Raw genomic sequence first — 23,582 nt, 5'->3', positions numbered from 1 at the left:
ATCATTTCTGAAAAGGACAAATATCAATCAGTTGTCCTATGGGTCAACTCTGTGACTCCCCTGTGACTTCCCAGTCCAAAATAGCCCTCCTTGGCCACCACTCCCCATATACATTTATCTTCCCCATTTGAATATAAGCTCCTTAAGGGAAGGGAGAGTTTTGTTTTCATAATTACATGCCCAGTACCTGACATATAGTAAAGCTTTAATAAATGCTCCATCCTTCATTCTTCTATTCATTTATTATGTAAAGGGGAATAACATAAGACAAAGTAAGAAAGGTAAATTAGAGACATTTTGTTTGTTTTTTAATAATCATTACCTTCTATCTTAGAATCTATACTAAGCATTGGTTCCAAGGCAGAAAAGTTGTAAGGACTAGGCAATTCAGGTTAAGTGACTTTCCTAGGGTCACACAGTAGTTAGGAAGTATCTGAGACCAGATTTGAACCTAGGTTAAAGACATCTTGGAAAGCCTTGAAAGTCAGGATCAGGAGTTTATATTTTACCTGATAGACAATTGAGAGCCACTTTTTTAGCAAAGGAGTAAGTGACATGATTAGAGCATTGTATAAGGAAGACTACTCAGACAATTAATAGGGTTAAGGATGCATCAATTAGGAATAGATTATAGGAAGGAAGATGAGGTAGAAACCTTTTCCAACCAGGCAAGAAGTGGGGACCTACAGAAGACAAATCAAGGCGGGGGGAGATTGAGAGGAAAGGATAGATGAAAAAGCTACTGTGAAAGTAGAATTCAGAGGACTTGCCAGCTGATTGGATGAATGGAAAGATGGATGGAAAAGTTCATATTTAGCTGTTGTTCTTGCTTAGTCATTTCAATCATGTCCAACTCTTTGGCCCAGGAAGGGGTTGTAAGTGGTCGTTCCTGGATTTGGTGGTGGCCCCCAGCTTGCAAGAGTTGGCTTATATAGATATGTACTGCCTCACCTGCCACAAAGCTCCCTTCACAAACCCAAAAAATAGCAGAGAGAGCCTTTCCACTTCCACATCTTTATCTTGCCCATGATGCTATACCTACTCCACTTTTGAATGGACAGTCTGAGTAACGTGTTCTGATGTTCAAACATGTAATCACACCACACTTCCCAGTCAGGAATCTAGCATGCCAAGCTGACAAATTAAGACACATAACTCTGTGACCTCTGTTAGATGAGACTTCTGGGATCTGGTCATCCCCTAGATATTTAAATAACACACAGATGAGGGAACTAAGGTCAAAATGACTTTTCTGGGGTCACACAGCTAGTAAGTCTCTGAGGTCACAATTGAACTCGGGTCTTCCTAATTCCAGGTCCAGTATTCCATCCATCATGCTACCTAGCTCCTCTTGCATAGTTAGTAGGTAGGAAGGAGAAGAAAAAGAAGAAGAAGAAGAAGAAGAAGAAGAAGAAGAAGAAGAAGAAGAAGAAGAAGAAGAAGAAGAAGAAGAAGAAGAAGAAGAAGAAGAAGAAGAAGAAGAAGAAGAAGAAGAAGAAGAAGAAGAAGAAGAAGAAGAAGAAGAAGAAGAAGAAGAAGAAGAAGAAGAAAGAAAGAAAGAAAGAAAGAAAGAAGAAGAAGAAGAAAGAAAAAGAAGAAGAAGAAGAAAGAAGAAGAAGAAGAAAGAAGAAGAAGAAGAAAGAAGAAGAAGAAGAAGAAGAAAGAAGAAGAAGAAGAAGAAGAAGAAGAAGAAGAAGAAGAAGAAGAAGAAAGAAGAAGAAGAAGAAGAAAGAAAGAAAGAAAGAAGAAGAAGAAGAAGAAGAAGAAGAAGAAGAAAGAAAAAGAAGAAGAAGAAGAAGAAGAAGAAAGAAGAAGAAGAAGAAGAAGAAGAAGAAAGAAGAAGAAGAAGAAGAAGAAGAAAGAAGAAGAAGAAGAAGAAGAAAGAAGAAGAAGAAGAAGAAGAAGAAGAAAGAAAGAAAAAGAAGAAGAAGAAGAAGAAGAAGAAGAAAGAAGAAGAAGAAGAAGAAAGAAGAAGAAGAAGAAGAAGAAGAAGAAGAAGAAGAAGAAGAAGAAGAAGAAGAAGAAGAAAGAAGAAGAAGAAGAAGAAGAAGAAGAAGAAGAAGAAGAAGAAAGAAGAAGAAGAAGAAAGAAGAAGAAGAAGAAGAAGAAGAAGAAGAAGAAGAAGAAGAAGAAGAAGAAGAAGAAGAAGAAGAAGAAGAAGAAGAAGAAGAAGAAGAAGAAGAAGAAGAAGAAGAAGAAGAAGAAGAAGAAGAAAAGAAGGAGGAGGAGGAGGAGGAGGAGGAGGAAGAGTATGTGCCAGGCCCTAGGCTAAGCATTTTACAAATATTTTCTCATTCAATCTTCACAACTCTGGGAGGCAGGGGTTAGTATTATCCCCATTTTAGAATTATAGAAACTGGGCAGGTTAATAAAGGTTATGTGACTTGCCCAGTGTCACACAACAATAATATATCACATTTACATACATGATTTTGTTTAAGCTTCATGATAACCCTTTAAAATAAAAGCCATTACAATGTGGAACTATGCCCAAAGGGCACTAAATGACTGTCTGCCCTTTGATCCAGCCATAACACTGCTGGGTTTATACCTCAAGGAGATAATAAGGAAAAAGATTTGTACAAGAAAATTCATATCTGAACTCTTTGTGGTGGCAAGAAAAATGAGGGGATGCCCTTCAATTGGAGAATGGCTAAACAAATTGTGGTATATGTTGGTGATGGAGGTGGAGGTGTTGGTGATGGAGGAATTCCATGTGAACTGGAACAACCTCCAGGAAGTGATGCAGAGTGAAAGGAGCAGAACCAGGAGAACATTGTACACAGAGATTGATACGCTGTGGTACAATCGAATGTAATAGACTTCTCCGGTAGTGGCAATGCAATGATCCTGAATAACTCAGAGGAATGTATGAGAAAGAACACTATCCACATCCAGAGGAAAAATGGTGGGAGTAGAAACACAGAAGAAAAACAACTGTTTGATCACATGGTTTGATGGGGATATGATTGGGGATGTAGAATCTAAATGATCACCTTGGTGCAAACATCAACAACATGGAAATAGGTTCTGATCAAGGAAAAAAATAATAAAATAAAATAAAAGTCATTATCATCTTCCCTTTACAGAAAAGGAGACATTCAGTGATTTTGAAAAGGACACACAGTTAGTAATTATCTGAGACAAAATTCAAACTTCAGTCCAATATTCTATCTCCTATATTACATTTAGTCTCTGAGATAAGAAGACCCTGCCTAAGACCAATAGCCCAAGGTTTAAACCTCAGGCAAGGACTATGGAGTTATTCTCAGGGATGCCATACACCTCCAAGGGAGGAACTTGGACCCAGTGATAATGAGACTACAAACACTATTATGGAATTTGAAATCCAGTACCTCAGCTCTGAAAAATATCCCTGAAACCTGGAGACCCAGATATTACCAGAAAAATCAAATCAGTGGAGGAATAGGACCTGAAGCTACATTGGTGGACATCTCTTGACCTTGACCAACAAATCTGATTAGTCATATCTCACTCCCATGGTTCATGGGTAGCCCAGCACTGATGAAAGGAATCAGATGAGGGACTTCCCATGGGCAAGAACTGTGTCTTCCATATCAATTCATGAGTTTCTAAGAATAGAGACTCTCATTAGAGTGGGAAATCCCCAAAGGTACATTTCCCTCTTTAGACCTGGGAATTTCTTATTTTGAACAGTATTTATGATGTACCTTCTGCATATCAGTCATTATTCTAAGCACTGGGAATGGAAGCATAGTGGCTGCCCTCAAGGCTGACCCGGGCCAATTTGGCAAGTTCAAAGATGTTCTTGTTTCCTAAGAAATTCTCCCTAGCTTCTACTTCCTCTCTTCCCCTCCTGCTGTGGCAGGGCTACTTCCGTTCCAGACATCTCCAGACCTCAGAGTTAAACCTGAACTTCTTGAATCCCTCATTACTCTAAATGCTCCAGCCTCTCCTCCTGAATCTTGCTACTTCCTGATGGAAACTGGGACATCGAGGTACATTCACTCTCTGGGACTAACGTTCATCCTTTCCTGAAGGATTTCTCTGATTGGCTCAATTTGTTTGAGATCTCTTCTGAATCCTTCCCAACATGGGGGCAGCTGGGTAGCTAAGTGAATTGAGAACCAGACCTAGAAATAGGAAATCCTAGGTTCAAATTTGGCCTCAGACAGTTCCCAGCTGTGTGACCCTGGGTAGGTCACTTGACCCCCATTGCCTAGCCCTTACCACTCTTCTGCCTTGGAACCAATACACAGTATTGATTCCAACACAGAAAGTAAAGGTTTAAAAAAAAAGAATCCTGCCCAACAATTGTGGCTATACCTTTGTGCAGATCCAACCTCTGACATTTACTATATGTGAGACTTTGAATAAGTCACTTAAATTCCCAGAACTTCAGCATACTCTGCTATAAAATAAGAGACTTAAACATAATGCCCACAGAGGTTCCTTTTAGCTCTAAATTGATGAACCTATATCTCCCTTTGTCAGCTTCTATATGAGTCTTATGTCAGCATCTTGTCTTTTCTATAAGACTGATAGCACCCTACAGGCAGGTACTAAGTTCATCCCCTTCCTCTACCCCCATCAAACTAGGATCTTCCTGAATGAGAAACCATGTCTACCATCAAACCAAAAGGAAACATGATATAGTGGAAATATCATTGGCTCTGGATCAATGGACCCAGATTCAAATATCACCTCTGCTAGAACCTGTGACTCCTTGGGCAAGTCATATCTGTCTTCTGGAAATCAATCTCTTCCTCTATAAAATAAGGAATTTCGGGTAGATGGATTCTGAGTTCCCTTTTAGCTCCAGATCTAGGATGCTCTAATCCCTTCCTCTCTTTTTCACACTCACCTGCCTGAGTCTCCCTTAAAGTAAATATTATTAGAAATAGCAGCCAAGATGGGAATCTTTCCTCCTTCCTTCTCTAAAATTCCATGCTCCTCAGTCAAAGACTGTCTGACCACAACAATACTCTCGACCCTTGGCATAAGGTTCCAGTCTCCAAACACTGTACCTTTGACAGAGCTGAAATGGAAGATGAGACTCCTGGGTACACAAAGGCTCCCTACTTCTCTTTGCCACACCAACTGGGATTGGCCCTGCCAAGATCCTACTCATCTATCCTTGCCAACGATGGCATCTCTTGATGTTCAGAGTGCCTAGAAGACAGCAGAGTATCAGTGATATTGTTTGTGGTGAGGGCTAGAAACACCAGGTGATGTTAAGGGGCCCCTTAAAGGGTGAGATGGCAGTTTGTTGCTTATGGCAATGGCTCCAACTAGATCAGAAAGGTGGTAACAAAGCTAACCCTAAAGGCTGGTGCCTGAGACATAACTAAGATGACAGAAAAGCCGGGGAAATAAAGAAGAAGATTTGTTCTATAACAAATGATTTGCCTGGGTTTCCTGACTGAACAGTTCTTTCTTTAGGATTCTTCCTCCCAATATAACCAGAGTAAGTAAGTCATCTCTCATCCTAGTCAGCTCCTTTTCTTATACTCCTACTCATTTCCTTGAACATGGTTGGTGGTCAGGCCTCCAAAGACATGGAGACTTACAGGGGAACTTCCTAGCTTGCAAACTGTCTCTGAAAAGAGAGCTGAAGGCCATTCCAGGGGCAACAAGGAACAAGAGTTTGAAATTGCTCAATCTCTACTGAGTGACTGAGGCGGGTGAGGACTAGTGAAGAGGGGTGGAGAAAAAAAATAGACAAATCCTTTCCTTTGGAGGCAGAGAATATGACCAGGAGCACAAGGTGGTGTGTGGGAATGTCTGTGTGTGGGAATAGAAGAAAATAGAAACATTGCTTCCTGTTATGTACCTACTATCTGTTTTCTATTCCACCCCCATGCATTATGGGAAGCATGTGAGGGGCAGGAAAGGCATGGAATAGTGAAAAGATGCCTGGCTCTGAAGACAGAAGATGTGTGTTCTCCTCTTGCTTCTGGTGCTTCTTATCTAGATGGCCTTGAGAAAGTCACTTAATTTCCCTTGCCTTAGTTCCCTCGTCTATAAGATGAACGGTTTGGACTTGATGAGCTGTGACTTGATGACTTCTTCATCTGTAAATCTATGGTCCTTTCTTTCAGTGGAAACACATTCTTCTCAAAGCAAAGTCAAGTTTGTGGTTCAATATAATGGAATTTCTGGCTGAAGAAGACTTGTACCCAGCCTCTAAATCTAACTGCATGAAACTGATCTTCTCTGAGACTAGTGATCATACAGTCAGTCAAACTTTATTGATTTGATCTCCTTAGTCCCAGTTGATGGAATCAAAACCAAAAGCAAACAGAGCATCTTGTCCAAGGAACAGGAAAGAAGCCAGGGTCACTAGATATCACAATAAAGGGGAAGGGGGGAAAATATTGAAGAGAGGGAAGGTCCAGGTTATGAAAGGCTGTAACAGCCAGAAGATTTAATATTTGAACCTAGAAGCAATAGGGAACTATTTGAGTTTATTGAATCAGGGTTATATTTGCATTTCAGGAAGATCAGTTTGAGAGCTGAGTGGAGAGTGAACTGGAATAGGGAGAGATGTGAGAGAAGGAGACCAGTCAGCGCGCTATTGCAATAGTGCCTGAGTATGAAGTGTTGAGTATCTCTACAAGAATGCTATCAAAGAGGGAAGAGGCATAATCAAGAGATGCTCCCAAAGGAGAATTGATTGAACTTTGATCAAGTCAAGGAAAACTTAGTTTGCTAACCTGGGTGACTAGAAAGATGGTAGTACCCTCAATAGTAATAAGAAAGTTATCAGGAAACTGGAGTTTGTGGAAAGAGATAATATGTTGACTTATTATATCAAAGATGTGTAGTTCGACATGTCTATGGGATATCTAGTTGGAAATGTCTAGATTTGTCATATTGGTGATCAAGAGAAAGATTAGGGATGAATAAAAAAATCTGAAGATCGTTTGCATAAAAATGATAATTGAATCCATGGGACTTGATGAGATTGCCAAGAAAAATAGTATCAAGGAAGAGTAGGAAAGGGTTCTGCACAGAGATACCAATAATTAGGAGGAATAACCTGGATGAAGTTAAACAGATGAGACTGAGAAGGAGAAGTTGTTCGTGTAGAAGGAAACTCATGGGAGAGCTGCATCATAAAAATCTAAAGGAAAAAAAGAATCATGAAAAAGAGGGTGATTAACAGTGTCTGGGGCTGCAGAAAGGTTAAGCACAAGAACTGAAGAAGCCATTCAATCTGACACTTAAGAGATTGTGCTAAATTTGGAGAAGCAATTACAGTGGAACTATGAGGCTGAAAGAAATATTACAGAACATTAAGGAGAGAGAAGAAAGGAAGTGGGGGAACCAACTGTAGATGGCCTACTCAAGGGATTTAGCCATGAAAGAGAAGAGAGCTATGGATGAGTATCAAAGACAGGGGGGTTTTTGAGACAAGGGAATCATTTTGGACTGATAGACCTTATTCTACATTGCAAATTGAGTTTTATCTTAGTCCAGGATTCCAAAATGACCACAAAGGGCTTTCATGACCATAAACATCACACTACTGTATCCCAGTCCTCAGTGGCACGAGGACAGTTTGTGCCCATGCCATGTCCTCATGCCACTGAGACACAGTATGGCATTCTTGATTGAATGTTGGAGTTGGAGTCAAAAAAGCCTTTAGTTTCAATTTCATCTCAGATACCTACTGTGTTACAGTAGGCAAGCCACAACTTCTATGGTCTCAGTTCTGCATCTCTACAATAAGATGGTGGGTCTAGATGGCTTCTAAGATCCTTTCTTAGTCTACATTTTTGGTTAAGTAAAACCTCTTATTGTTCACTACAGATTCCTATGATTAAGTTCTACCTCGCAATCCTTCTGAAATAGTAGTTTGCCTTCAAGTGTGCTAGATCTAATTCCTTAAAGGTCTTACCTTTTTCTCTTGACTGGTATCCATACTCAAAGAGACTTTCACTGTGCAGCTGTATTCACTCCCAGTCACATCTGTTCAATATATGTAAGGCATACTTCCCAAAGGCAATCGCAGACTCATCTTTGTCTTCCTATCAAGAGTCCTGTTCTCTCGGAGTCGCAAATTACCTTCTCCCTCAGTGCTGGGTGTGGCCTCATGAATCCTGGTGGAATAGGATCATCAACTGAGTGGACCCACCAATAGAGAAAGTTTTAGTAGCAATTATTTTTTTTCCACTAGATCTTATCTCTGATGCCAATTGGAATTTCCCAACAGCAATCCTGTAGAATGAAGTTTTCAGTATACTGATAATGAATTCTCTTCTTGGAGGTATCTGGCCCACATTGATCCATCACGCCCAAAGCAATAAGAAAAGATTGATGAGCCCTTCCATATACCTTGGCACAAGACCTAGATTTGACTTCCTTGACTCATAAGTCTCTAAGTTGCTCATATTCCACACTAATTTTCCTATTGGCCCCTTAAAAGTGGCTGGTGCTCCAAAAACCCTGGTGACATATGTTCAAATTGTCAGTACCCCCATTATGCTGAGGAAGGCTGTTTTTTCCTTAGCTTTTTCACCTATGCAATTATGATAGTATCCACTACAATGATCAGACCCTGGGAATAATTCCCCATGCTATGTTTCTGAGCCTCTGACATTTAATTGCTATAATGACCATGAGCCAGTCGCTTCTCTATGAGAGTCATTTTCTCCATCTGTCAGATAGGAATAAAACTACCTTTAGTAACTTCTTTGGATCCAGTTAGATGGTACGGTGATATGGTGCCAGTCATGGAGTCGGAAAGATCCATCTTCCTGAGTTTAAATCTGGACTCAGGCACTTACTAACTACGTGATCCTGGGCAAGTCATTTAACCTGATTTGACTCAATTTTCCTCATCTGTAAAATGATGTGGAAAAGGAAATGGCAAAGCATTCTAGTATCAAGAAATCTCAAATGGGGTCATGGAAGGTTAGACATGACTGAAACGACTGAACAAAAAGTGCTTTTCAGGGCTGTTATGAAGCTCAGAGGAGGTAATGCATGCAAAGGCCTTTGCAAATTTCAGGTCACTCTCAAATCACCTTCAGTTATCTATCACAGGAAGTCTTCAAGATCATTACGGTTGGTCACTGGTTGGAAATATCTGCAACTGGATTCATGGTTTGCATCAGGGTTGAATGAGATGACTTCTAAGATTTTGCAGAACTTTTAAGGTTTATGAAGCTCCTCAGTGCCATCCTTTGACTTGAGTCAAGCATTATTATGCCTTTCTTACAGATAAGGAAACTGAGGCTCTAAGAGCTTTAGGGACTTGCCTCTTGTCACAGAACTTTGTAAATGGCCAATGAGATTCAGACCCAGGTTTTCTGACTCCAGGTCTAATTCTCTTCCCATCATTTCATCCTACTATATCCATGCAAGTGGGGTGAGACTACAGTGTGAGAGTGAAGAGTAGAGCTAAGCCTTTGGGGCAAGTGTACTTCGCCTCTCCCTCTTCCACTAAGATGTTCCTATGCTGTAGGTTCAAGAGTCCCAAGCATAACAATGGTCCCCACTATCCAACTGGAGACTGGGGGGCCCTGCCTCTCCAAAAAAAGGAAGGCATCTGTGACAGTGGGTTGATATCTTCCTCATCAGACTCCACACTCTTGTTCCAATACTAACATTAAGCTAACCCTCAAGAATGCCACCCGTAATCTTGGCACTGGGCCAATTCTTGCTCAGACAACATATGATAGTGATTACGCTCAAAGGCTTCCTATCCTCCCACAGACTTCATTTCACTTCCATTCTGATGCCTCTCATTCTGGGACAGGTTCTGCCTGGCAACAGATGTGATGGCTGACAATGATAGGATGCAATGACCTTTACAAGAGCCAATTCTAGTGGAAGTGGGAATGACCCATTCATAGGGAGTCATTGTGTGTATATAGGGGCATCTCTTCCCATTTGGGCTCTGAAAAAAGTAAAAAGTTGAGACCTAAAGCCTGTCTACTTTGAAAGGTTTGTTTAGGAAGCCACATAGCTTGTCTGGAAAACAAGATGGCAAGTCAGAAGAAGAAGAAGCCATTCTTCACTTGGATGCTCATTCTAGGAGCTTGTGCTGCAAGGGAGACCCAGGACGGTGAGTCTGGGGAAGCAGTGGGAAGAGCTCATAGTTCTAGAACTGGGAAGGAGCTCAGAGACATTTAGTCCAACCTTTCTCATCTTACACATTAGGAAACTGAGGTCTAAGGAGGAGAAGAGACTTTCCCAAGGCAATAGATTTACTACCTAGCATTAGAAAAGGATATATAGTCTGTCTTCATTCTAATGAAGACAGTGTCTGTCCTCAAGAAGCTCAGAGGCTGGTAGGAGTTATACAAGATTTTGGCATTCAGGTGTTGCCTAAAGAAACCAAATTCATAGTTTCTTTTGAAAGCTAGATCCTTGGCCCAAGGTCAACAATCATACTAAGTGTCAGCAATGACTCAAAAATCCAGTTCTGAGCCCCCACAAAGTTCTAGTTCAAAGCAGAGGCATTTAATGAATAAATGGTTCTTTTATACATATAACAGACTTTCATAGGAATGCCACTTTCTCATTTCCCCATCATGAGCCAAGTTTCTGATCCTTCCCACTTCCTTTTTTCACCCTGGGGAAGAGGAGCCCAGGCAGTTGTGAAAATTCCTACAGAGCTTTTCTACCTCCCAAGTTGACAAGGAGCTGAGTGGCATGGTGAAGAGAATTCTGGAACTGGAGTCAGGAAGATCTGACTTCATATACCGCCTTTGATTCTTTCTGACTCAGTGACCCTGAGCAAGTCACTTAACCACTGACCAGCTCAGTTTTGTTGTTGTTCATTCAGTTGTGTTGAATGTTCATGATCCCACCACCACACCAGATGCTTCTGACCTTTACTCTCTCTCAAAGTGGGTCCAAGTTCAAGTTTATTATTTCCATATTGATTTCTATCTCACCCTCCGCTGTCCCCTTTTCCTTTTACCTTCATTCTTCCCCTCCATCAGGATCTTTTCCAGTGAGTCCCATCTCCTCATTTTGTGGCCAAAGTAGTTAAGCTTCAGCTTCAATATTCCTCAACATCAAATTTGAAAGCATTGATTTCTGTGGTGTTCAGCTTTCCTTACAGCCCAACTCTCATAGCCGTATACTGCTTTCCTAAAGCTTAATTATTAATTATTAAATTATTATTATTATTAATATTGTTAATATTAATTATTAAATGGAGGGAATAAGAAAATCCATGTGTTAGAGTTATTATGAGAATTAAATGGCGTGGCATTTGCAAATCATTTAACACAGTCCCTGGCACATAGTAGAAATACTTTATAAATGTCTATTTCTCCCCTCTTTGGAAATCTTCCAATATTATCAGGATCACCACTTGTTAGATTTCCTGTAAGGAAAATTCTTTTTCAGGCCCTTATTAGACAGAGTGGATCAGCAATACGGGTTCCATCCAACTAGGAAATTCAGAGACAAGACACAAACACAAAGGCAAATGAAGAGGACACAAACAGTGATTAAGAACAGAGCTATAACCATGAGTTTTATCACATGAAGATAAATTAAAGGATGGGAATATTTAGGCTAAATAAGAAAAGATTCCTAAGTACATAATACCAAGTACCTGAAGAACTATCATATAAAAGAAGGATTGTTCTATTTGGATCTAGAAGGCAAAAAGAGTAGCAATTGTAAACCTCAAAATTTCTTAGACTTATAAATGTTGGAAATTTCACCATTGGGAAATTTCATACTTGAAAAATTTCCTATTGATAGTGGGTCTTGACTATTGGAATGTGAACCCCATTGGCATGGGAGGTTCCTTCTCCTCCCTTCTTAAGATTACTTTAGGACAGAAACCTTTTGCTGAACAATGGAAAGGACTTTGACCTATGCTTAAGCATAGAACAGGAATTTCTTTGAGTCATGATTGATTTTAGAATTGATACAATGGAGATACTTGGAATCAATCTCCACCCTATTCAGTCCTAACAGGATTGAGTAAGGGCTGCAGCCTAGATCAAAATTTAATTATTCCAATCTCTACCCTACTCAGGTTAACAGGATTTAGAAAGGGCTGTAGCAAAGGATCAAAGATTTAATTATTTGAAAATATGACCTTCAACAGACATGTGCAAAGCCAGAGACCTCTGGGCGGTCCTGGGTTAAGCTAGAGCCTCCATTGGCACAGGGAAATTGATGGACAGTGATTGGTAGATGTGAGGACTGAAGGGAGGGAACTTGGATGGTTTCCTTAAGGATAGGGGAGTTGAGGAGTTTGTCGGAGTGGTTGCGGTGTGCTCTGAGAAGCTTGCGCTGAAGGAAGCTGAAAGTGGGGGCCCCGGAGACTGTTTCTCCATTTTTGGTCACGTGAGTAATAGGGACTGATCTCCTTTCTTTGCCCCAGCTATCTAAGGGCTTGGGCCTTTTGGCCCAGCCTAAACAGAAGGGGTATTTAAGCCCTATTCCCTTCTCTCCCCTTTCTCTCTCCCTCTCTCTCTCTCTATCTCTAATTCCTTTCTTCCTCCTGTTTGTAATTAAAACTCCATAAAAGGTTGACGGCTGACTTGAGTTTTCATTAAGGAATTACATAGCTGAATTCCTTGGTGACCTTAAATTAACATATATCAGTCTTTTAAAAGTGATTTCCTTGTCACACAATGGAGAGGCAAACAGACAAATTAGGGCATGGTGTCAAGGAAATTTTTCTAACAGAGCTATTCCAAAGCATCCCAAGAAGTGGAAACTGAAAAAAGTTTCTCAAGAAACTCTGGTGGGGGCATCTGGGTAGCTCAGTGGATTGAGAGCCAGGCCTAGAGATGGGAGGTCCTAGGTTCAAATCTGGCCTCAGCCACTTCCTAGCTGTGTGACCCTGGGCAAGTCACTTGACCCCCACTGCCTAGCCCTTACCACTCTTCTGCCTTGGAGCCAATACACAGTATTGACACCAAGACGGAAGGTAAGGGTTTAAAAAAAAAAAAGAAACTCTAGCCCTGCCACATTTCCTGGGGTCAATACTGAGAGTTTCTCTTTACTTGGATACAGAGCTTCAAACAATGATGGTAAATAGACTCTTGGTATATAATGTCATTGGATCTTTTGAGGTTTTTTATCTCCTTGGGAGGTTTAAATACATATAATTTATACACACACAGATATAAGTGTATATATATATATATATATGCATATATATATATACCCTCTAGAATCTCCAAGTATAATTATCGTAATTTGAAATTACTTTCCAAAATGGATGGACCAATATGCAACTTCACCAACAGTGCTGCAGTGTGCATGTCTCTTCACAGTTCTTGAACATTGACTTTTCACTTCTTTTGTCATTTGCTGAGCAAGAGATGAAACTACTGAGTTATTTTGATTTGCATTTCTCTTATTATTGGTCATTTGGAGTTGTTGTTCATTGGATTATTGATAGTTTGCAATTCTTCTCTTAAGAATCATTTCTTGGGGCAGCTAAGTGACTTGGTGGATTGAGAATCAAGCCTAGACACAAGAGGTCCTGGGTTCAAATCTGGATTCAGATACTTCCTAGTTTTATAACCTTGAGCAAGTCACTTCACTTCAATTGCCTAACCCTAACTGCTCTTCTGACTTGGAACCAATACTTACTGATTCCAACATGATAGAAAAGGGTTCATTTAAAAAAAAAAAAAGAATTATTTCTTCACATCCCTTGACCACTTATGTATTCAAGAATGACTATTGGTACCTTCCTATTGGTTCTTTATATATATATATATATATATATAAACCCTTCTCAGAAATAATTTTTCCCAATCCCCAGCTTCCCTTCTTGTCCTAGTCATTGGTTTTGTTAACAACTTCCTTGTTTTATAGATGAAAGAACTCAATCTTAGAAAAGGCAAGTGACTTGCCTAAGGTAACACAGCTAGTAAGAAAAAGATCTAGGACCAATTCTAATTTCAGTGCTCTTTCCCAGACACCGAGCTACCCCCCATCATGCTTGATGCTGGGGATACAAAGAATGGCATGAAAAATTCTTCCTCTCACTGAAATCACATTCTAATGAGTGAGCAAACAATTATATAAACAAATACATGCAAGATCATACAGAGTAGATAAAAATAGCATATGCAGGGCGGGCCAGGGAAAGGCTCCCTTTGAATAAAAATAACATTTAAGCTGAGTCTTAAGGAAAGTCTGAGAGTCTAGGAGACAAAGATGAGAAGAGAGAACGTTCCAGGAATGGGGGATTCTAGTGCAAAGGCACAATGATGGGGAGTCCCCAGCCCTCTCTACTCCTGACACTCTGAGACAAGAATACCAAATGACAAAATGCAATGTAGCTTCTCAGTGAATGTCTAAGTCAACAAGTTCTTCTTAAGTTATATTCTGTGCCTAGTTGTGTGGTGGACACTAAGATGAATATATGATCCTTGGTCCCTTCCAGAGCAGCCTGTGGAGTAGGTATCCTCCTGCACCAGCCTGATTTATTGCACCGATGGTGAAAGCAGTGGCACGAGATGGGTGGGAGGAGGCCCCTGCCCCAGAGTGCTTCTTCTTCCTGCTTTCACTCCTGTCTCTCAGCCCACCACAGGCATGACTTCTATTTCACCGCAACTGGCAGCTCAGGGTCATTCTTGGACTTCATTGTGAACAGTGTTGTGGATGATGTTCAGCTGTGCTCCTACCATAAAGAGAAGCATCAGCTTGTGATGAAGGAAGACTGGATGTACCAAGCCCTGGGAGCCAGTGAGATTGCACAGAAACAGCAGAAATTGCTGGACCTTGAAAAAAATTTCCAATGGGCTTTCAAGAACCTGATAAAGAATGAGGCCAAGAGTGGAAGTAAGTCAGTCCCACCCAACCCCTCTATATGCAATCTCTATAACTATAATATATATGGCTGCTCTTAATCAATCTCCTCTGAGTCCAATTGGCCCTTCTCCATGAGCCCAACCATTGAGTTAGGCATCTAGAGAAACAGAACAGACCAGCTTTGCCAGACAGCTTAATTCAGAATAGAATAGAATAGAATAGAATAGAATAGAATAGAATAGAATAGAATAGAATAGAATAGAATAGAATAGAATAGAATAGAATAGAATAGAATAGAATAGAATAGAATAGAATAGAATCAGGCTTGTAGTTTAGAGTTAGAGGGGGTTGAGGAGTCACAGAGACTACCTGGGCCATCTCTTTCATTTTATAGAGGACAAAACAGAGATCCAGGGGCTTTAAGTGATTTTCCCAGATCAAAGGATCATGGACCTGGAGCTGAAAGGGACCTCGAAGGTCATCTAGTCCAAGTCCCTCGTTTTAGAGATGAAGAAACTGAGCCCTTTACAAAGGAAATGTCTTATCCAAGCACACAATTGTTATGTAGCAGAACCATAACAGGAAGTTCAGCACCTTTTTACTGATGTTTCAGCTGAGAATTTACCTTATTGCCTAGGTTTCAAAGGACACTGATTTCTCTTCTTGGAACCAGTTTCTGTTCCCCATTTTCTAATATCCCTTGATCACTGGGCTCAATCGAGCTTCCAGACATTCCTTTTTCCATGAGTAAAGAAATATGTCCCACTAATCTCCTAATTGTCTCTCCTCTTCATCTATCACCTGGGCCTGCTGGATCGAGCTCATTCCCTCATTCTACAATTCCAGCCAATAAGATGGCTGATGGAATCATGTGTTCCTCTATTTCATAAATTAGATATTACCTTATCCCCTAATTGATGGAAAGCAAAGAATTAAGCAAGCATCATGTTTTCCATCCCCTAATCAGGCAGAATATTCCAATCTGTGAGGCCACCTCCAAGGTCAGCAAAGCTCACCCTTTTGATTGTGGGAGCCATAAGTAAGTGTTGATCTCTCTCCCAGAATCTCCCTGTTTGCCTCCTTGCCCTCCTTTAATCTAGAAGACCTACCCCACATTCTGCCCCCAACAGAGAACCACACTCTACAGGTGTTTGTAAATTGCGAAGTGGACAAGGACATCCTGGTGAGCAGCCACTTCCAGTTTGCTTTGGATGGTGAGGATTTCTGCCAGATGGATGAACAACCAGAGCATTGGATAGCCATGAAGCCTGAAGCCCAGCACTTCAAGTTCCTCTGGGACAGCGCCTTCTGGAAAAGACGGGTGAGACACTATATACAGGAAGATTGTATTGACGGCATGAATAAAGTTCTACAGCATTCAAGCATGAGAGAAAATGGTGAGTCTCCATTTACTGCTCTGTTTGGGGACTGAGAATGGGTGAGTAGGAGAAGACCCTGCTTCTCTCCACCTCCTACTTACTAGAAGGTTTGGGCTCAGCTCTGAGTGGTAGCTGAAGACAGAAGGAGAAGAGGAGTCCTGGACTTGGCTTCTAATCCTGCCTGCAGTTCTAATTATAGATCTTATTCTGTCACTGTCTGCCCAACCCTGAGTAAATCCCTCCCTCTCCAGGCAATGAAGCCTGGACATTCTGAGGAGTTTCCAGTCTTCAGCAACAATAAAGGGAGCTTCCATATGGAGGATTCTCTATGAGCCCAGACCTCTGACTTCATTGGTATGGAGAACTCCTCAAGGAGGAGAGTCTCTCTCCCAATGGAGGTCGGCACCACCAGAGGGTGGTCCAGAGCTCTCAGGAGTCAAAGGATTTGCCCTGTCCATGCAGCCAGGATGGGTCAGAAGAAAGATTTGTACTCGAGCTTTTCTGGCTTTGCAGTGGCTCTCTTTGACTTCACTGTACTGCCTCTCTCCCTATACTGATAGACTTGGAAAATACCTGGGATACCTTCTTTATAGGGTTTCCAGAACACCCTAATGAGACAGTGTCCATATTGCACTGTGTAAACTTTAAAGCCCCCTTGAATCTTGGGCTCTCATTATTCAATGTGGTTCTAGCAAGGTAGATTTGTGATAATGCTGCCTAGAAAAAGCCCAGCTTTGGGTACCATGGTTACCTGAGATTCTGCCCTATCAGCCTAGATGCTATTATGAGGGGAGGAAGGTACAGAATAGAGCAAGGAAGAGAAAGGGAAATGATGGAGTGAATAACAGACTCCCACTGAGCTTTGGACATGATGCCTTCTGCTTTCTGCCATCAGTTCCCCCTGAGGTGACAGTATCCCGATATGATGCTCCTGATGGAAGAGTTACCTTCTCCTGCAGAGCCACTGGCTTCTATCCCAGCTCCATTTTGCTTCACTGGGAAAAGGATGGAGCACTGGGTGTGTGGGGACAGGAGAGCTCCAGTGGTACACTGCCCAATGCTGATGCCACCTTCTATCTCCAAGTAACACTGGAGCTTCCACCTGGTGACCCTGGGACAGGTTACACCTGTGTGGTAGAGCACAGTGAGCTAGAGACTCCAGCCATGTTCCCAGGTGAGTGCCTCACCCACACTGGTTGAATTCATCCCAGTGAACCTAGTCCTTGGAGTTTCTTCCCCCTGCCCCATTTGCCACATTTCCTATTGCCTTCCAGGGAAATTCTCACCCCTCATTACCTGTTAGGTAATATCTAAACACCCAATATCAAACACCTAAATATTTGCTGTCCTTTATTCTCCAAGTCCCTGGGAAGCCACATATGGAGAGGCCTTCGGTGATCGCCATGAGCATCCTGGCAGTCATCATCGTGGTACTGAGCTGTGCTGGGGCTTTCATCAGGTGGAAGAAAAGGAAGACAGGTGTGTATATGGAGAGAGAGGGAAGGGGACAGGAAGAGGGGATCATGAGAAGGTATGAATGAGGCTTTGATATTCTGGAAACCTTAGGATTGTTATGTGGAAAGGGCTTTATAAACTTAAAGCCATTATATAAATGGAAAGAAAAAGATTCATTAATGCTGTTGGAATTATCCCTGAATTAGCTACAGAAGCATGCTGGAGCCACCCAAGAGCTGATGGTTACATTTTCACCTAAGAAAATGGCAAAATGTTACCATATAGGACTTGATTTATTGTTTTGTTGATTGCCTAAACTTAATAAATTGATGAGGGAAATGTTAATAATGCACATTAAAATTAAAAGCATGGGGGGGAGGGTTGATATCTGGTTATTAAACACTCACCAGCAGATCCATGATTAGTTGTCTGTGTATACTCAACAAACTTAGCTCAAATCATAGCTCTTCCAAAGAAAAGAACATCAAGGGCCATTCTATACAAATCTCTCACTTTACAGATGAGGAAACTGAGGTCTATAGATGTAAATAAAGTGATTTGTCCAAGGACTCATAGGTAATAAAGATCAGAGGAAGAATTTGCATGCAGGTCTTATGAGTTCAGATCCACTATTCTGTCAATTGCATGATGTCACCTTGTGTATTTGAGGAAAGATTAAAATTAACAGAGAGCTAGAAGAAAGAATAACAATAAGAAAAGATGATAAACGATTTAACAACGAACTCCTGAACTAGATAAACAAGTTATTGATAAAGAAAAGTAGAAAATAGATGTTAAATTAACACCAATGTAATCATTTATGTAAATTTAATCATTTTATGCAAAAATTTAGCTCATGTAAATTAATTGAAATATCAAGGAGAATAAAATACTTTATTTACCTGCAAAGTAGAAAGAGTTAGCAACCAAAGGCAGCACTGGTTTGGAAAATCAATCCAATTGTCAAATCTTATAATGGATAATGGAAAATTATCAATAGAACCTCATCAAATAGAGAGAAGCCATGGAGATTAAAATCAGTCAGAGAGAGTTTGAGAAACTAAACAAAGTTAGCACCTGACACACAGCAGGCACTTAACCAATGTTGATTTATTGAGGAATTAAGGGAAATTTTAAGGAGAAAAATCAGGCAACAAACAGAAGAAAAATAGGAAGAATTTCAAATATTTTTATGATCAACTTTTTTATAAAAGCACAATTTGAACCCTTGATTTGAACTCCAATATTGCAGCCCTGAATTGACTTAGAAAGTAATATTCATAGTATCACATAGTTGGATGGGGGCAGGGAGAGGGGTTCTTTTATGGAAATATCTTGAGATTTTCCGGGTAGGGTGAGAAGCCACAGAGCAGAATAATATGGGCCCCTTCAAATCAGGAAGATAGTTTGATTAGGCATTTTGCAATTAATATCTGATATGCTCTAGTCCAGAGGAGGGAGCTGTCCAAAGGAAGAATGAGATGCCCCTTATGACCCTGCAAAGACTAAGAGTCAACTGGGATGCTTTTCATTTGTTTTAAAAAATATAATAACAGGGGCCAGCTAGGTGGTTCAGTGAATATAGTGCCACACCTGAAGATGGGAGGTCCTGGGTTCAAATTTTACCTCAGACACTTCCTGTGTGACCCTGGGCAAGTCACTTAATCACCACTGCCCAACCCTTACCACTCTTTTGCTTTGAAACCAATACTTAGTATCAATTCTACAACAGAAGGTAAAAGTTCTGAAAAGAAAAGAAAAATATATGAACAAGGCACAAATTTTAGGTAAAAGTTCTATCCAAGGTGGCAAAAATGGAGCAGAGAAGCAGGCAAATTTCAAAAGAAAAAAAAAGAATTTTTGAGAAGGGGATCAAAGTAAGAAGCCATGTGTTTGAGGGAGGTTCTCAGACCTAAGTATTACTCCTCTTCCCCTTTCTCCATTTACCATGAGAGTGCCAAGGAAGGCCATGGAGAGATAGAAAGAGTTCAACTTGGTGATTTTTTTTTCCCACAGGAATGATCAATGAGCTGGAAGGACCTTTGCCTTCACCTCCTGCAATTCCTCTTCAATAGAATAATGTGGGAGACCAATAGGCTTTCTGCACTGTCCCTTCATGGATATCTAGCACCTACAGAGATGAAAGGGTCATGGTTGGAATCCTATGGCTACCTCTACAACTTCCACCATGATCTGAACCATCTGTGGAGTCTTCCCACAATAGATGTTCTCTGGCCTCCATTAGTGCTGGGACTGTCAAGGTATATCCACCTTCTGGAAATTACAATAGTGGATCCACCCTATATTATAGTTCACTTATCACAGCTTCGCTGTATTGTGGAGTTTTTTAAATATATATATATACACATATATATTATATATACAATTCTGTATCACGGAGTTTTCACTATATTGCAGGGATTTTGCATTGAGCACCATACTGTACACAATGAAAATGCAGTATGCCACTACTGCTTGCACAAGTTTACCAGTGTAAGATTGTACATGGCATACTATTGACTAATGCAATGAGAAGCAACCAACCACAGCACTGTTTCCTGGGCACTGATTGGCTCATTGTTTATGAGTGTGGGAAAAATTAATGAGTGTGGGAAGGGCTTAGAAAGCCCTAAAATATACATAAATAATAAAAGAAATATAATGTCACAACTTCACAGATTTTCACCTATTGTGGGGGTCTCTGGAACATAACTCCCATGATAGGTGAGGGATCATTGTAATCTCAACAACACCTCTGATGGCAATACTGAGGATGAGGATGATGTTCACGTTTCTACATTGCTTTAAGGTCTGCAAAGCTCTTAACAGATATCCAAGTTGATATTTACAACCTTGGAGTTGGTTCTGTTATTATTATACCCATTTTCTGCTAAAGAAAAGTGTGTCAGAGAGGTTTGGTAGATTTCTTAGGGTTTCCCAGTTAGTGCTTGAGATAGGATTCAGACCTAGGTCATCCTGCCACCAACTCCAATGCTCAAGTCCAAAATTATTCTTCATTTGATGTGAGACTCAAGTGGCACTGTGTACTATCACACACACACACACACACACACACACACACACACACACACACCTCTAAGACTCTAATTTCACTAAGCAATGAAGAAGGCAGCATCTCATTGTCTCTGGAATAAGTACCAAACTCCATTTCCAGAAAGAAAGAGGAGGTGGAAAAAGGGAATCTCAGAGTCAATAGAGGTTATGTTACAATGGAATGTATTCCTGACACATTGGTATTATGGAATGTGACCAAAAATGATGAATTGTTCATTTGGGGTAGCCTGAACAAAGACCATGCCAGTTATTGTCTCCATTTTGCAGACAGATGGCCAGAGACTCATTTTACAGATGAAGAAACTGAGGAAAACAGGGTTAAGTGATTTGCCCAGGACCACACAGCTAAGTAAGTGGCTGAGGCTAGATTTGAACTCAAGTCTTCCTAACTTTAGGTATGATACTCTATCCACTGTACCACCTAGACATACAAAGCAAGGGAAACCTCCAAAACCTCTTGTGTGAACAGCATTAGTACAATTAGAATAAGAAATGAAATAGTAGACTGGGAAAAAATCTTGTAACTAACATCTCTGATGAGGTTTGTGTCTGGAAAGCTTGGGTAGAAACCCCAGCCTGTTTTGGTCCCCATATAAAAATCGTTACTACTCTCAATAAAGTTGCCCTTGGTTGCCATCCACATCTTTGGCCCTCTTGACCCCAGCAAGTATTTTCTCGTCCTTCTTATCTCCTCGCCGTCTTCCTACACCTAACAAGGACTTCAAGGACCCTCGAACATCAGCAGGACATTGATTGGACCTGTCACCGTCAGATGAAGTTGTGGAAAATGGGCATGTTAATGGACTTTTGGAACTGTGAATTGGTTCACTGATTTTGAAAAGCAATCTGCATTATACAAAGAGAATTATCAATATGCCCTTATGTTTTGTTCCAGAGATTCCACTGCTAAGTATATAGCCCACAAAGTCAAAAACTTTTTTTAAAGTTGACCCAAACCTTCCATTTGTAAAAATGCAATGTCTACAACGTGCAATAAAGTGAGGCATGAAAAAATGTTTGAATAATAATAAAGTGAGGTATGCCTGTATGCCATTTTGTAAAATGTCTTTGATAAAAACTAATTAAGTCAGAGTAGCCATCATCAATAAGAAGCATACTGGTGGGGGCTTCTGAGCAAGAGCTAGCCCCTCAAGATTGTGCCTAGATCTTCCAAGGAGAAGAATAATAGCCCCCTGGGTATCCATGCCCTTGAAGGTGAGGATGAGTTAGGGAAGCGGCCCCACAGAGCCTAAATCACTGTGGGGACTTAATCCAAGACAATCTAGGGATTCTTGGCATTTATAAGAACCTACACTAGATTGATTTCATCTAAGACTCTTGTTCATGAATACCCTAATTCACAGGGATCTACTAACAAAAAATGTTTATCTTTTTTCTTTTATTTTAAACTGATTGAATAGCCAATTTTCTGGCGTTTCCTTTGAAAATGGAATCAACCCATTTTCTTTGAGATGATTTTTGAATTTGAATGCGTACGTACTAATATCTATTGTATCAAAATTGAAACAATGATTTGAAATTATGATTACCAACCTTTATAACCAAAGAATCAACAAGAAAAAATATGTCTCTACTCTTCTCTTTGCGGTATATGGTGTGGAACACTGAATATAATGTTACTTTAAAAAAAAACATACCTTTTAAGTCTTAGAATCAATACTTACTGTGTATTGATTCTAAGGCAGAAGAGTGGTATGGGCTAGGCAATTGAGATTAAGTGACTTGCCCAGGGTCACCCAGCTAGGAAGAAGTGTCTGAGGTCAGATTTGAACCCAGGACCTCATGTCTCTGGGCCTTGATCTCCATCCACTGAACTACCCAGTTGCCCCCTTCTCCTGGCTGAATTTAACAGCTACATGTTCCTGAATTTCACCAATGTTTTATAGACTCTGGCTGCCAGTAGCATAGAGTACTGGCTCTCCATCCACTGAGTCACCTAGCTACTTTTTTGAAACATTGGGAATGAAAACATTATTTCAGTTAACCCCATTACTGACTCTCTTAGCATTTTTAAAATAAGAAAAACAAAGAACTCAAAAGTCTGAATTGGCTGAATTGCCTATGAATCAATTTTGCCTGATTCCCAGAAAAAACTCTTCTGCTGCTGGGAGAACAAAACTTGAAAGAAGACAACCATATCTAAAGAACCAGGGATCCATTCCTGGTCGCCCCAGCCTCCTAAAGATAATCAGCTCCTAGGGGGCAGCTGGGTAGCTCAGTGGATTAGGAGCCAGTCCTAGAGATGGGAGGTCCTAGGTTCAAATCTGGCCTCAGCCACTTCCTAGCTGTGTGACCCTGGGCAAGTCACTTGACCCCCATTGCCTAGCCCTTACCGCTCTTCTGCCTTGGAGCCAATACATGGTATTGACTCCAAGACGGAAGGTAAGGGTTTAAAAAAAAAAAAGATAATCAGCTCCTAAATACCTTTCATTCAGCCTAGCCTCTGGTTAGTCAGTGAGTTCAGGGACCCTTCCCCCTTTTACTTAAGCATCCCACTTTCTATGTTCAGTGCACATCCCAGGACTGTGCTTCTATGCATCTTCTCAAATTCACCTGTTCACCTCAATAATGATATTATATAATTAAATATTATTTATTATGTTATTTAATTATAATGCACCCTTAATATAACTAGGATGGTAGTTCTGTATTTTTTCATGTTGACAGTCATAAGAAGTTTCAGTGAACTGGCTTTTCCCCCTCTTTAAATTCGTGGTTAATAGCTCTCTAAGAGATTTAAGTAAAGATGCAATGGGAAGTGATGTAAAAAATTAGATTATTTTTTAAAAGAACAACTGGCCCCATACTTGCCCCAGCTGTGGACCTCACAACACCTGATGATTTTATCTCTAGGGCTTCCTGCCCTCACCACAAACTTGATTCTACTTCTTATCTAATGTCTCCCAGGCAGGA

General features: G+C 40.6%; 1 protein-coding gene across 1 annotated transcript; it reads left to right on the top strand.

The window, feature by feature from the left end:
• Positions 1–9,878: 9,878 nt before the first annotated feature.
• LOC130456555 (zinc-alpha-2-glycoprotein-like) lies at positions 9,879–19,890 on the top strand. Its single transcript, XM_056813849.1, has 6 exons — positions 9,879–10,057; positions 14,509–14,769; positions 15,870–16,136; positions 17,014–17,292; positions 17,481–17,597; positions 19,590–19,890. The coding sequence occupies exons 1-6, from the start codon at positions 9,976–9,978 to the stop codon at positions 19,646–19,648; spliced, it is 1,065 nt and encodes a 354-aa protein (XP_056669827.1). The 5' UTR covers positions 9,879–9,975; the 3' UTR covers positions 19,649–19,890.
• Positions 19,891–23,582: the final 3,692 nt, after the last annotated feature.

Source organism: Monodelphis domestica, chromosome 1 (genome assembly GCF_027887165.1).
Source record: "Monodelphis domestica isolate mMonDom1 chromosome 1, mMonDom1.pri, whole genome shotgun sequence".
Lineage (NCBI taxonomy): Eukaryota > Metazoa > Chordata > Mammalia > Didelphimorphia > Didelphidae > Monodelphis > Monodelphis domestica.
Note: the sequence above shows the minus strand (reverse complement) of the source record. Positions and strands in the feature narration are given on the sequence as shown.